The following is a 15,187-nucleotide window of genomic DNA, read 5'->3' on the forward strand; positions in this document are numbered from 1 at the left end:
TATTAATTTTACTTTGGGAAGTTGGTTGATTTTTCAGTTATTTTAATTTAAAAAATTCGTTTGAGTTGATTTTTTTAACTTTTTTGACTTTGTGAGAAAAAAGTAAAATAATTATAATTTGTTTGTGATATTTTGTCTTATTGATTTTTTAATTTATTTTATCTTTTTATGGTTAATTTAGCTAAAAAAATAATAAAAAAAGTTCATTGCCAAATAATGGCTAAGTCAACCAATAAATGAAACCCAACAACCGCTCTTAATTACATATTAGTGTCACAATAGGAGAAAAATAAAAACTACTATAAAGCATATCAAACTTTTCTCAATAGGAGTTGAACTCGAAAGCTCACATCAAACCGAACTTAATAGCTAAGCCACTAAAGTAAGGCCTTTAGGCCCAATTTGTAAGGCCCCTAAATTTAAAAAAAAGTTAATTACCTAAAAATCATATTTATAAATGTTATGGTAATTCAGGTTCTATTTAAGATTTTTTAAATCAATAAGTCATATTTAATAAAATTGAGAATATTATCAGTTTTTCTAAATTTTAAAAACTAAGAACATTATAAATTTTGCATAGTAATGTTGCAAATAATTGTTTCACTAATTGATGAAAAAAATAGAGCATGAGATTAAACATTTTTGCTTTTCTACTTATTAATTTGATTCAACTATCCAATAAAACCAAGAATATTAACAATTTTTTTTTTCAGTTGTAAAACTCAGAACATTATCATTTTTTTTTTTTTTTCAATTTTGCACATTAATGTTCCATTATCATGCTTCTTCATAGACACAAAATTTTTAGTTTTATACAAAAAATAATAATTTTTTTTTTTTTGCACATAATTTTTTTTTTAAATTTTTTCAATTTGAAAGTTGATGTTTTAAAGTTTTGTTAATTAAAATAAATATCAAATTATCATGTTCTTTATAAATAATCATAAATGATGAACAATCATTATTTGAAGGGTAATTCCGACTATTAAAAATTTAACGGGACTTGAAGGTTCAAAAAATCTTAGTTAAAACTTAATGGAGTAAAAGTTCATAAATTAAGATTTGTATGTAAATATCCCTTTAAAAAAATTACAATTATATATGTATATTTTTTTAAAAGGTTTGTTTTGAGACATTATAATGAAAAGACATCAATCCATGAATAATACATGTTAGATATATTGCGGAAAAAGAAAGGTGTCTACCGGTTTTGTTATATGTTTTTTAAAAGTACCCACATTATTATTATTATTTTATTTATTATTATTTTTATTATTATTTTTTTGGAAGATTGACATTCAAAAGAAGTTACATAAATTTTGAAATTATCCAATCTATTAATTTAAAAAGAGTTTCTTTGAAAATGGCCTCCATCAATTTAGAATATGTTTTACAAGTTTATTTTCAATTTTCACATTTTTTTTTCTTGACGTGATCTTTTGAGTTTATAAATTATATTTATTTGATAGTTTGCACTTTTTCATTTCTATTCATTTCGTAATCCTCCTAAAAGCTTTAAATAGTTCCCAAAATTTGTATTGTAAAACGTTTAAATTTTTTAAAAAAATATCTAATTATGATTTCACTTTAACCCTCGCTGGCCTTACCTTACATCACAAAGAATGTTACACAACCATTAGATCGAATGGCATGATTGTTAACTTAGTTTAATTTACGGTCTCTTTGAAAATTGAACTCAAATCAAGTAGCAAAGTAATATATTCACTTTCTTTCAAAGTGATTATGGGGTAGTTTTGGAACCTACCAAAATAATTTAAAAGTCAAAAAGTCAACAAATACTAAAAAGTCAAATATTTCACTACAAAAAAGGTCTTTGGTAACAAATTGATTTTGTCTTCAAACACCAAATTTTCATCACTAAAGTGATCTGCGACGAAAAAAATTTGTCACCACGTTCGTGACCTATACATCGTCTCTGAAAGTACCTGGCGACGAAAAATAATTTCGCCGCCTATTTTTGATTTTTGGCAACGAAATGTTTCGTCGCCGATTGTTGAATTTTTCGTACTCTATAATATCAATTTCGTCGCCAAAACTAAATAATAATTTATTTTAACTGTTTTTCGCGACAAAATATTTTGTCACCAAATAAATTTTAGTGACGAAAGTTTTCCTCACCCATATGGATTAAGATGACAAAAAAATTCGTTACTAAAATGAACAGAAAAGAAAATTCTTCAATGACAAAAAACATTGTCACCAAATATTTCAATTTAACAACGAAATATTTAGCAAATGTGACGAAATTATTTGTTTGGTATTATATTATTAGTGACAAAATTATTCATCATGTTTTTTGAAAACTAATAGCGACATATTTTATTTCGTCACTAATAAAAATTAAAAAATTTGAAAATGAGAATACTATTTTCTGCTGAAATTTTTTCTTTTCAGTAACAATTCCCTGCGTATTTCAATAATCTGTTCAATAAAATATCCATTACAAATCAATATAAAAATCTGTTCATTTTCATATACATCACAATTGAATTTCAACACTATCCACAAAAATACAATATGAACTGCATGCGAATTATAAACATGTCTCCTAATATCCACAAACAATGTCTACTAATATCCACAAAAATATCATATCAACTGCATGCGGATCACCAAACACATCTCCTAATATCCAACAACAAAACATGTCTACTAATATCAACAAAAATAAAATATCAAGAGCGGATTACCCAACATGCCCTGTAATACCAACAAAAATGTAAAATTTACAACGCAACCAAAATACATACAAGGTAATATGAATAAAAACACAAAATGAGCTACCATCTGCCCTCCAAATTACCAAACATGTCCATATCAAATCTCGAATCTGTAAAAAAATGAAACAAAAAAAGAAAAAACGAAAAAAAAATGTAAGTTAGACAATTATTATCTTATCCATAAAATATACAATTTAACATGCATTTTTCGAATTAGTTTTCAAATCGGGAGTCCAGTGCAAGTCCGTAAGATTCCACAACTTAAATTTGTCCCTCCCGACGTGTTTGAAGTGTTCCCCGGGCCGTCTCGTGGCTGTTGCACGATTTTGGCCCCCGAAGGTCTTTTTTCAAGCTTAAGCGTGAAAAAGTGCAATTTTGGACTTAATTTTCAAACTGGGAGTCCCGCGCTAGTTCCATAAGTTTCCACAACTCACATTGGTCCCTCCCGAGGTATTTGAGGTGTTTCCCGGGCCGTCTCGTGACTGTTGCACAATTTTGGCCTCCGATGGCCTATTTTCAAGCTTAAGTGTGAAAAAGTTCATTTTTCGACTTAGTTTTTAAACCGGGAGTCTCGTACTAGTTCCGTAAGTTTCCACAACTTACATTGGTCCCTCCCGAGGTGTTTGAGGTGTTTCCCGGGCCGTCTCGTGGCTGTTGCACGATTTTGGCTTCCGATGACCTATTTTCAAGCTTAAGTGTGAAAAAGTTCATTTTTCGACTTAGTTTTCAAACCGGGAGTCCCGTGCTAGTTCCGTAAATTTCCACAACTCACATTGGTCCCTTCCGAGGTGTTTGACGTGTTCCCCGGGCCTGTCTCGTGGCTGTTGCACGATTTTGGCCCCCAATGGCCTAGTTTCAAGCTTAAACGTTATAAAAGTTCATTTTTTGACTTAGTTTTAAAACCGGGAGTCCCGTGCAAGTTTCGTAAGTTTCCACAACTCACATTGGTCCCTCCCGAGGTGTTTGACGTGTTCCCTGGGCCGTCTCGTGGCTGTTGCACGATTTTGGCCTCCGATGGCCTATTTTCAAGCTTAAGTGTGAAAAAGCGCATATTTCGACTTAGTTTTCAAACCGGGAGTCTCGTGCTAGTTCCGTAAGTTTTCACAACTCACATTGGTTCCTCCCGAGGTGTTCGACGTGTTCCCCGGGCAGTCTCATGGTTGTTGCACGATTTTGGCCTCCAATGGCCTATTTTCAAACTTAAGTGTGAAAAAGTACATTTTTTGACTTAATTTTCAAACCGGGAGTCCCGTGCTAGTTCTGTAAGTTTCCACAACTCACATTGGTCCCTCCCAAGGTGTTTGACATGTTCCACGGGGCGTCTCGTGGCTGTTGCACGAGTTTGGCCTCCGATGGCCTATTTTCAAGCTTAAGTGTGAAAAAGTTCATTTTTTGACTTAGTTTTCAAACCGGAAGTCCGGTGCTAGTTCCGTGAGTTTCACAACTCACATTGGTCCCTCCTGAGGTGTTTGAGGTGTTCCCCGGGTCTTCCCATGCCTGTTACACGATTTTGGCCCCCCGATCGCCTATTTACAAGCTTAAGTGTTGAAAAAATGCATTTTTAGACTTAGTTTTCAAACTGGGAGTCCCGTGCTAATTCCGTAAGTTTCCACAAGTTACAATGGTCGCTTCCGAGGTGTTTGAGGTGTTCCCCGAGTCTTCTTTTGGTTGTTTAACGATTTTTGTCCCCGATGGCCTATTTTCAAGCTTAAGTGTTAGAAAAGTGCATTTGTTGACTTAGTTTTCAAACTGAGAATCTTGTGCTAGTTCCGTAAGTTTGCACTACTTACATTGGTCCCTCCTGAAGTGTTTGAGGTGTTCTCCGGGCTTTCTTGTGGTTGTTACACGATTTTGGCCCCGATGGCCTATTTTCTTTTCAAGCTTAAGTGTTGAAAAAATACATTTTTCGACTTAGTTTTCAAAACGAGGAGTCCCGTGCTAGTTTCGTAAGTTTACACAAGCTACAATGGTCCCTTCCGAGGTGTTTGAGATGTTCTTCGGACTTTCTCGTGGTTGTTTCACGATTTTTGGCCCCGATGGACTATTTTTAAGCTTAAGTGTTGGAAAAATGTATTTTTTTGACTTAGTTTTCAAAGCGGAAGTCCCATGCTAGTTTCGTAAGTTTCCACAACTTACATTGGTCCCTCCTGAGGTGTTTAAAGTGTTCCCCGGACCTTCTCGTGGCAGTTATACGATTTTGGCCCCTAATGGCCTATTTTCAAGCCTAAATGTTGGAAAAGTGCATTTTTTGACTTAGTTTTTAAACTAGGAATCCCGTGCTAGTTCCGTAAGTTTTCACAATTTACATTGGCCCCTCCCGAGGTGTTTGAGGTGTTCCCCGGGCCTTCTCGTGGCTGTTACACGATTTTGGCCCCCCGATGGCGTATTTTCAAGCTTAATCAATCTTACGTGTTGGAAAAATGTATTTTTCGACTTAGTTTTCAAACCAGGAGTCTCGTGCTAGTTCCGTAAGTTTCCACAACTTACATTGGTCCCTCTCGATGTGTTCAGGGTGTTCCCCAGACCTTCTCGTGGCTGTTACACGATTTTGGCTCCCCGATGACCTATTTTCAAGCCTAAGTGTTAAAAAGTGCATTTTTTGACTTAGTTTTCAACCAGGAGTCCCGTGTTAGTTCTATAAGTTTTTACAAGTTACAATGGTCCCATAATATTGCAAGTATTTTGGTTCAATAATATTGCAAGTATTTTTAGGCTGTAGCGGTTTGTGAGTTTTCTCCCTATTCTCCCCATTCTATTTTATATCACTCAGTGCACAGCATCTTACCACGGGGCATCCCTCAGCCAATTCACCTCCCACCAACCACACAAATCTCTCTCTCTCTCTCTCTCTCTCTCTCTCTCTCTAATTTCCTATTTTCCTTTTTCTTTTTAACACACGTGTTCCCAACATTGCCAAATATACACTTACTAAGAAGGAAAAGCATTGCCAAATATACAAGCTACACATATTAAAGAACCTATTTTGTGTCTAGAGCAACCAAGGAAAAAGTACATGCTCTGCAATTATTCCAGTGCAAAGAAATTTGTCTTCCTTTAGTTTACAAAAAATTAAATAAGATATGTAGATAAGGTTTACAAGCAGGTACAAAATGTTTTCCATAAGAAACCCGAATTCCAAGAAAAAAAAACACCTAATTCTAATACTAGTTTTCAAGCATCTCTTTGCAGCATTCTAATGCAGACAAAGAAATGGAAACTGCTTCTTGAAATACTAGCACTTCAAATAATTTGCAGTCCAAAGTCATCTTCATGAAAATGGGTATAACTGGCTTCCTAGGAACAAAATATAGTTCAGTGCTCATGTTAATTATCACTTCACATAGAAATTGGCGGTTTCAAACTACTAACACATACAATACAATTACTCCCGTGCAAAGAAATTTGTGTTGCTTTGGTGTAGAAAAGAATTAAATAAGTTATGTAGAATGGTTAGATTTTCAAGCATTCTTTTGTAGCAGCACTCTAATGCTGACATAGAAATGGAAACCATTCTAAAATTACATGCTTCATCTTCATGATTAGGTAAAATAGGTACTACTGGCTTCCTAAGAACAAAAATATAGTTCAGTCATCATGATAATTATCACTTAAAATAGAACTTGATGGTTTCAAACCACTATTTATGAGATGAGATGAACTCATTATTTCATTAACATTGGGGAATATCATCTTAAAATAATACAAAATAGATACTACAGAAGATAGAAGCAAAGTATATAACTTTGGGTTAGTTTGCATTTATGATAAAGCATACCTCTGGGTTGCTTCTCCTCCTCTACGAACAGCACATCAAACAATGTTTCAGCAGAATCATTCTTAGGTAACTCTGACATGCTGGAAATTTCGTTCTCCTTCTGTTTGTAGTTAATAAGAGATGCATTAGAATTATGTCCAGATGCATTCAATGAGATTCCATTTTCATATGAAACTCCCGTACTGTCTGAGTTATTAAGTACCATTGAGAAACTTCTCTCTGATTCATTGGACTCTAATCCAGAAACTTTGCTGTCAGATACTCCTCGGAGAGGTGATCCAATTGGATTGGGAAGTTGTTCACACATAACCAAAACAGACACCATAGCTGTACTCTCCAAAACCTTTGTCAAGGGACAGCGACGATTTTTCCATTTTAAGAACTCATGAACATGGGCCACTTGAGATCTCTTCCTTTTCAACGATGATACTATACCCGTTTGCCAAAAGGTAAAGATAACCAAACATATAACAGCACAAAATTAGCCAGAGAGCTTATTTCCAACAAGAAAATCTGTCACTGCTATGAACAAATTCAGCAACCTGCATCTTGGGACAAATACATCTATACCATAACCAAACAAGGGACTTATTAACACATTAACAGAGTAGCTTGATAAATAAATAAAAAACACCAAAAACTATAATTTTGAATTTTCAAAAATTATTTCCACCCCCCAAAAGAGAAAATCATCCAAAATTAATGAAACTTTTCCCCATTCATTTCACCATATTTGAAAAAAAATTTTAAAATAAAATAAAAAATTCAAAAAGCTCACTCAAACAGAGACCCTCACAATAAAACCAAATTTTGTGTTATGAGTGCCACAAATCAGAGAATTTAATTCATGAAGTGGTTATGACCATGGAAGAATATAGATGAAGTTTAGGTTGAACCAAGCATCAAACCAATTGGAACAATAGCAGCCTATAAAATAAACAAAATAGGATATATACATAAGCAGAATGAGATACATTAGAAGAATAGGAATTTAGCATCAAGTACACAAGGGATACATTAGCAGAATGGAAGTTCTAGAACCAACCAGAAAATCTGATAGACTTCCAATTTCAATTACAATTGAACTGTGTTTTTAATCCCATCGATTATTCAATTCCATTTTACACCTATAATTTTGAATCTAAGCAGTGGTAATCAGACGAAGAGTTTATGAAACCCTAGCTTCAATTCCTTTTATCTGTGAATCAAAAGCAATAATACAAGAGGAGGTTGACTAAATTTCCTAAAATACAGGCATAAATAAATAAAAATCAATAAAATAGGTTTTCTAATTTTGAAGTAGAACACCAAAATTCAAAAGACATAAATTTAGATGTACATACAGAGTCGCATATATTATACATAGATATATAAAACAATTAAGAATCAAATAGAACAAAAATACTTGATCAATTCACAAATGAAAAGGTTCGATTCAGATGTATTTATAGAGAGAGAGATATTCATGTGACACCTACTTCTGGTCCATGGTCTTGGAGAACTCAGCCTCCTGCTGCGCCACCTACTTCTGCTCCACGGCCTTGGAGAACTCAACCCCATACAACAAGTGCGTGATCGCAATGTCATCGAGAACGATGTTGAAATCCTTAGCACGATGAAACAAGCTCTCGCGAACCAATGCAAAGACGCTGGGATGCTCTGTGAGGAGCTGATCGGCGTTGAATTGAACGACGACGGCCTCGAGGACTTCGTTGCCGATCGAAGGAAGGACTTTCTCGTCGTATTCGAGGCCTAGGGTTTGGAAGATTCGCGGTGAGCCGATCGGCACAGCTAGGAATGGCAACGGGGCGGGGCGGGGCCGGGGATCACACTGCCCGTCCCCGATCCCCGATGGTAAAATTTTCCCCATCCCCGGCCCCGATCCCCGACGGGGACCTATCACTGCCCCCGTCCCCGTCCCCCAACGGGGATCGGGTTTCCCCGACCCCGAAATTCCCCGGACCCAAAAAAAAAAAAAAAAAAAAACCAACAACAACAAACAAACAGAGAGGGATAGATCTGATATACATCATAAACATCACAAACAACATCAAACAACATCAGGGCAGATCTGATGCTGTTTTTTTTTTTTTTTTTTTTGAGTCGATCTGATCTGAGAGAGAGAGAGAGAGGAAGTAGAGATCTGATCTAAGTCGATCTGCTCGTCTGAATTCAAAGGGCAGATCTGAATCTGATTTGGCCTCGATCTGCTCGTCGCCCGTCGTCCTCCCATCTCTCTGCTGCTCGTCGTCGTCAGAGGTGGCGCTCCTCGTCGTCGTCCTAGTTGGAGGTGGCATCGTCGGAGATGGACTGTCATCGTAGGCGGATGTAGGCTGTAGCGTCTCAGACGGAGAGGAAGAGAGAGAGAGAGAGGGAGTAGAGGGAAGAGAGAAAGAAGAGAGAGAGAAGAGGATTAATGAAATGAAACAAAAAAATAGAAATGAGAGAGGGTTAAATGTTTAGAGAGACGGAACGGAAACAAATAAAATAATAAAAAAATATATTATATATATATAGATCAGTTCGGGGGCATGCGGGGCGGGGCGGGGCCGGGGCCGGGGATTGGGCACTTATCACCGTCCCCGGCCCGAAATTAATCGGGGATTGGTTTTTGAATACCATCCCCGTCCTGTCGGGGGTATTTTTCGGGGAAAACCCGTTCAAATCGGGATCGGGGGATCGGGTCTCCGTCGGGCCGGTTTCAAATTGCCATCCCTAGGCACAGCGGCAATGTGTGTGAATCGACGAAATGTTAGCAGCGGCGGTGAAAAACTGTGTGTGTGAATGAGTATAAGATGTGTGTGTGTGTGTGTGTGAAATTAGGTTTGATGGAGAAATTATGGTGTGTGTCTGTGTGTGTAAAAGCAACCATGAAGGTTTTTGTTTTTGTTTTTTTTTTAAACATATGCGGACTGGGTGAGAAGAAGAAGAACCGATTGCTTGATCTGTTTCTACAGGCGACAATACATTTTTATTTCCTTCTAAAATATTTAGGGTGTGTTACGTTTACGTTTTCAGTTTATATTTACAAAAATTTTATAAATTGGTTTTTGTTTATTTTTTGTTTATTTTTAGAAAAACATAAACTACAAACTCGTTTGGTAATTGACAAAATGTTTAAAAAAATTTTAAAATATAAAAAATAGTGAGAAATGACAAGTGGTGGCAAGTGGCGACGAAAGACGGTGGTAGAAAGTGGTGACGGTGGGTGGTGGGTAGCTGATGGTGATGAGTGGTGGCGGGCGGGTGGTGGTGGTGGTAGTGGTGGGTGGGTGACGGTTGCGAGTGGTGGGTGGTAGTGGTGATGGTTGCGGATGGTGGGTGGTGGTGGTGGCGGCGGATGGTGGGTGGTGGTGGTGGCAGGTGGGTGGCGGATGGCGGGTAGTGGTGGGTGGGTGGTGGTGGCGGATAAGTGGCGGGTGGTGGTGGCGGGTGGGTGGGTGGGTGACGGTGGCAGGTGGGGGTGGTAGCGAGTGGGTGGTGGTGGCGGTGGCGAGTGGTGGTGGAGGTGGCGGGTAGTGGATGGTGGTGGCAAGTAAGTGGCGGATGGCAGGTGGTGGCGAGTGGGTGGTGGGTGGTGATGGTGGGTGGGTGGGCGACGGTGACGGGTGGTAGCGAATAGGTGGTGTTGGTGGTGGTGGTGGTGGCGGGTGGTGGGTGGCGGATGGCGGGTGGTAGTGGGTGGTGGCGGGTGGTGGTGGTGGTGGTGGGTGGGTGGGTGGGTGACGATAGCGGGTGGTAGGTGGTAGCGAGTGGGTGGTGGTGGGTAGGTGGCGGGTGGGTGGTGGTGGTGGTGGTAGTGGGTGGTGGCGGGTGGGTGGCAGGTAGCTGGAGGTAGTGGGTGGCTGGTGGTGGCAAGTGGGTAGTGAGTGGTGGTGGCAAGTAGGTGGCGGGCGGTGGATGGTAGTGGCGGGTGGTGAGTGGTGGCGGGTGGATGGCAGGTGGGTAGTGGGTGGTGGTGGTGGTGGTGGTGGTGATGGTGGCGGCGGCGAGTGGGTGGTGGTTGGTAGTGGCGGATGGGTGGGCGGCGGATGGCGGGTGGTAGTGGGTGGTGATGGTGGTGGGTGGGTGAGTAGGTGACGATAACAGGTGGTAGGTGGTAGCGAGTGGGTGGTGGTTGGTAGGTAGCGGGTGGGTGATGGTGGTGGTGGTGGTAGGTGGTGGCGGGTGGGTGACAGGTGGTGGTGGGTGGTTGGTGGTGGCAGGTGGGTGGTGGTGGCAAGTAGGTGGCGGGTGGTGGTAGCGGGCGGTGGATGGTAGTGGCGGGTGGATGGCAGGTGGGTAATGGGTGGTGGTGGTTGTGGTGGTGGCGAGTGGGTGGTGGCTAGTGGTGGCAGGTGGTGGTGGGGGGTGGGGGTGGTGGCGGAAGACGGTGGTGGAAAATGGTGCCGGGTGGTGGCTAGTGTTGGGTGGTAAAAAAAAAAAACTGAAAACTCAAAACGGAAATACATTTTTTGTGTTTTCATTTTTTAGCCAAATTTATAAACTGAGACCACTGATTTATAAATCAAAAATTTTACCAAACAAGTTTTTATTTGAGTTTTTAAAATTTTTGTAAATATAAACAGAAAACTGAAAACGTAAGTGTTACCAAACGGCACCTTAGCAACTAAATTATTTATTGGTGGCAAAATTATTTTTTCACCAAAGATAAAAATATTAGCCACAAAAAGAGTTTTGTCACTAAATGATATTAAAATATTAAAAATTATTAGTGGCGAAAATATATTCGTCATTAATAATTTTATAATTGGTGACCAATTTTTTCATCACCAAAAGTCTCAAAATTTTGGTACCCTTCGAAAAAATTAACGGGAAAATCTTCGGTGACAAAAAAAATATAAATAATAACGAAAAATAATTTTGTCACCTAATTTTTTTATTATGTATTTAGATTAGTGACAAAATTTGATTTTTGTCTCTAAAAATGGTACACTTGGAGACAAAATATTATTTTCGTCATTAAAAGATACGTATTTCGTGAAAAAATTTATTTTTGTCATTAGTTTTCGTCTCTAAAGACTATTTTTGTTGTAGTGTTTCTTTCCATTTACTCTACTTTTTACATATCTTTTCATAAAAAAATCAAAAGACATCCTAAGCATGTGTTTTTTTATCTCATGTTTTAGCAAAAAATCAAAACGTCACTAAAAAACTTGTTCTGAAATGACCCCCTATATGTTGGCGCCTAATTTGAAATGATTTTATTCCTTTCTAAATCGATTGTTTTGTCATTATTTTGTGTCTAATTTATTAACAGGTGTCATCAATTGGACGAAATTTACACAATGTAAAAATTTAGAGGGAAAGATTTATACAATTGAAACAATTTGAATCAAATTGGCACAATTAAAATATTGTAGGGATCACAAATATAATTTATATTTTTCTGTATTTCATTTTGGGTCCTTGAATCTGTTCTTTGCTCACATGGATTTGGTTTATGTTGCATTATATAAACCAATGTAATTTAATAATGTAATTATTGATATTTAATCATTTTAATTTTTAACATAGATATTCTGCTCAACAAATTGGTTGAGAGAGGTTAACATGATCCAATGAATTTTTGGCATACCTGCGATATATGGAATGAAAGAACCAAAAAAAAAAAATTGATACAATTTATTTGTTATTGTATGGCAATGGTGGAGTGAAGATAATGGAAAGGGAGAAGATAATTGAGAAATGTAGTTAAATTGACAAAATCAACCTTCTCAATTAGTGTTTAAATAAAGGTGAATTGACGGTTAAGATTCTATCAAATTTTAAATTGTAAAGTTTAGTATGAAAAAAATAAATAAAAAAAAAATTTGAGTTTAATTTGTTGTAAGGATTAAACCTTAGGGGATATATATATATATTTATTATTTTTTAACTTTCCCAAAATATTTTCGGAAGTTTATGTCACAAAAGGATACAGTTTTGCAAAGACAACAATGGATTGTTACAAACTAGTGCAATTATGATTCAATTATGAGTGAGTTTGTCTCTAGTTCATTGAATAGTCCAAATTAAAACCTATGAGAGAGGCTATAGGCTCTACCGCTGTGAACTCCACAATGGGATCCACAGTCCTCATAATTTTTGAATTAATTTGTTAATCAACTAAAAAATTTAAAAATTTTAAATATTTATATAAATCGTCTTATCTCATTGCCAATGAGACTGTTTTACACCGACTTTCTTGCCGTTGCAAAATTGTTGGGAGATAATTTTTTTTTGTTTTTTGGGACCTCTTTCCTACTGTCCACCTTCGCAAAGAGCCCAACACAATAAATGTAAGATAAATTGATAGAGAGAGAATTACATAGAGAATAAATTGTATGTATTATTATTGATTGATTGTGTGTTTATGTATATTACAAGGATTCCTATTATATAGGAGAGGATTTGGGAGTAGGTGAGGAGTAGGTGTAAGTGGTAGTGGAGGTGGTAGGTGGAGTGGGTGGTAGTGGAGGTGGTAGGTGGAGTGAGTGGTAGTGGTAATTTACATTTACACAATTTACATTAACAGCCCCCCTCAAACTCAAGGAGGATAGGCACTAGCCAACTTGAGTTTGGAGAGAGTCACAAAACAGAAAAATAAAATAAAACAGGATAGGAGACACGGTATGGTCGTGTCAGACCGTTGTAGGAGACACAGTGTGGTCGTGTCAGACCGGTGTAGAAGACAGTTTACGGGGTCATGTCGGACCGATGTAGAAGACAGTTTACGGGGTCATGTCGGACCGTTGTAGAAGCTGACCGGAATCAATGTCGGGACAGTTTACGGGGTCATGCCGGACCGTTGTAGAAGCTGACCGGAATCAATGTCGGGACAGTTTACGGGGTCATGCCGGACCGTTGTAGCAGATTGTGGTGGTGCACCAAGGGGGCGACTTAGGGAGTGCGCCATGAGCGACTTATACATGATACTGTGTATAACCCCCCCTCAAACTCAAATAGGTGTGAAGATAGAAACCTAGTTGAGGTTGAAACAAAGGGATTGATAAAGCTGACCGGTGTAGAAGACACTGTATGAGTGTGTATATAGGCTGCCCAAAAGATATACAGGGATATAAATATCGAGCCCTCAAAAGTCGTGCCCTCAAAAGGTGTGCCCGCACCCTCAAAAGGCGTGCCATCAAAAGGCGTGCCCAAATGCATCAAAAGGCGTGTCATGAAAAGGCGTGCCAGGTTGTCGACGAGCGCCGAGCGGCGCAGGATGTGCGTGTCTGCCTTGGCTATATAACCAAGATGAAGGCTGAGGCTGAGGCTGAGGCTGAGACAAAAAAAACTGAGAGAAACATCTGAAAAACTCTTCGTGTTCTGAGAGATTCGTGTTCTGAGAGAGAAACTCTGTAATATTCTGTAACACTCTATTGCCCAGAAAATGGCGTCGTCGTCCCGTGGTCTGCTCACGCTCTTTCCCGACCTCAACGAGTCAACAAGAGAGATAACTGGTGCGGTGTCCCGTGAACCTCAACCAAACACCACTGGGTTTGCTCCGTTGAACTTTCCGATGCAGTCGGTGGAGCAAAAAATGGCGGTGCAAACTGATATTGAGGCCAATCAGTATACTTTGAAGTCATGTGTGGAGAGCATGACGGCGGTCACAAACTTGTCGCACCGGCTGCAGAGTAGGACAAATGAAGTGCAGCAGTTAAACGCTCAACTGGCTCTGCTCCAGCGCATGTATAAGGATGCGCGAGCAGAGATAAGTGTACTGAAAGCAGAAAACAAGGAGCTGAAGCGGAAGGCCACCGTGATGTATCGATTTGGAGGTCCGCCATATGCTGCAGTGGAGGAGTATGGGGGAGTGAACGTGCTCGGTGGCGTGGGAAACACAGAGGCAGCACCGGTAAGGGACACCCAAGAGAAAAGCAAGAAGAAGAGACCTGCAGCAGAGTAGAGAAGAAAAAAGTCCGCTGTGGGTGTGGTTGTTTTGTTTTGTTTTTGTTTTTTTGTTTTTTTTTTTTTTGTGTGTTTGTTTTTGTTTTTGTTTTTTTTTTTTTTTTTTGTTTTTTTTTTGTTTTTTTTTTTTTTGTGGCGTAGAATGGTGAGCGGGGTGAATCCCTGATATGAATAAAGCAAGTGTGTGTTGCAAACTCGAATGGTAGGTGTGGAATGCAGAAAAATCAACTAGAATGAATGTAGTTTTTTTTTTTTTTTTTTTGGGAAAATAATAATAATAATAAAAAATAAAATGAAGTGTGGGAAATCAGTGGAATCAATGAAGGCGAGGATAATATATTTTAGTGGTATCCACTGACTTTGTGGGTGACAGCAGGTCGAGCATCTTTGATTCCAAGGCTGGGATTGCTTTGAATGATTTCTTTGTTAAGTTGGTGGCATGGGCTGACAACGAGTGGGGTTACAGCACGCGTGTGGTTGATTTGATCTTTCACATGGCAAACACTGGCTAAGTTGTGTGTGGAAGGATTGGCTTTAATACGCATATATGCTGCTGTGTTGTTGTTTTGCTTTATGAGGGATGCAAGAAGCTGAATAAAATGAACACAGCTTGGAAGCCACTGGGTCGAACTGGTGAGCCTCCACTTCCATCCACACAGATAGGATTGCCATCTTCTTTTGGGTCCTGGCATATCAACTGGCATAAATTGTGTAAATGTAAATTACCACTACCACTCACTCCACCTACCACCTCCACTACCACCCACTCCACCTA

At 38.6% G+C, this 15,187-nt stretch overlaps 1 protein-coding gene across 3 annotated transcripts; it reads right to left on the reverse strand.

Annotated features, from left to right (window-relative positions):
• Positions 1-2,707: 2,707 nt before the first annotated feature.
• LOC114284048 (uncharacterized protein At1g51745-like) lies at positions 2,708-8,996 on the reverse strand. 3 transcript variants are annotated; one of them, XM_082916095.1, is made up of 4 exons: positions 7,995-8,996; positions 6,719-6,945; positions 6,517-6,616; positions 2,708-2,851 (listed from the first exon to the last, which is right to left on the reverse strand). In XM_082916095.1, the coding sequence occupies exons 1-4, from the start codon at positions 8,101-8,103 to the stop codon at positions 2,802-2,804; spliced, it is 486 nt and encodes a 161-aa protein (XP_082772221.1). In that variant the 5' UTR covers positions 8,104-8,996; the 3' UTR covers positions 2,708-2,801. The 3 variants fall into 3 exon arrangements, with proteins under 3 accessions (XP_082772221.1, XP_082772222.1, XP_082772220.1); XM_082916096.1 differs by having other exon boundaries at positions 6,719-7,080; XM_082916094.1 differs by having other exon boundaries at positions 6,517-6,945; positions 7,995-8,995.
• Between the last annotated feature and the right edge of the window lie 6,191 nt (positions 8,997-15,187).

Source organism: Camellia sinensis, chromosome 2 (assembly GCF_055761805.1).
Source record: "Camellia sinensis isolate YWXY chromosome 2, ASM5576180v1, whole genome shotgun sequence".
Classification (NCBI taxonomy): domain Eukaryota; kingdom Viridiplantae; phylum Streptophyta; class Magnoliopsida; order Ericales; family Theaceae; genus Camellia; species Camellia sinensis.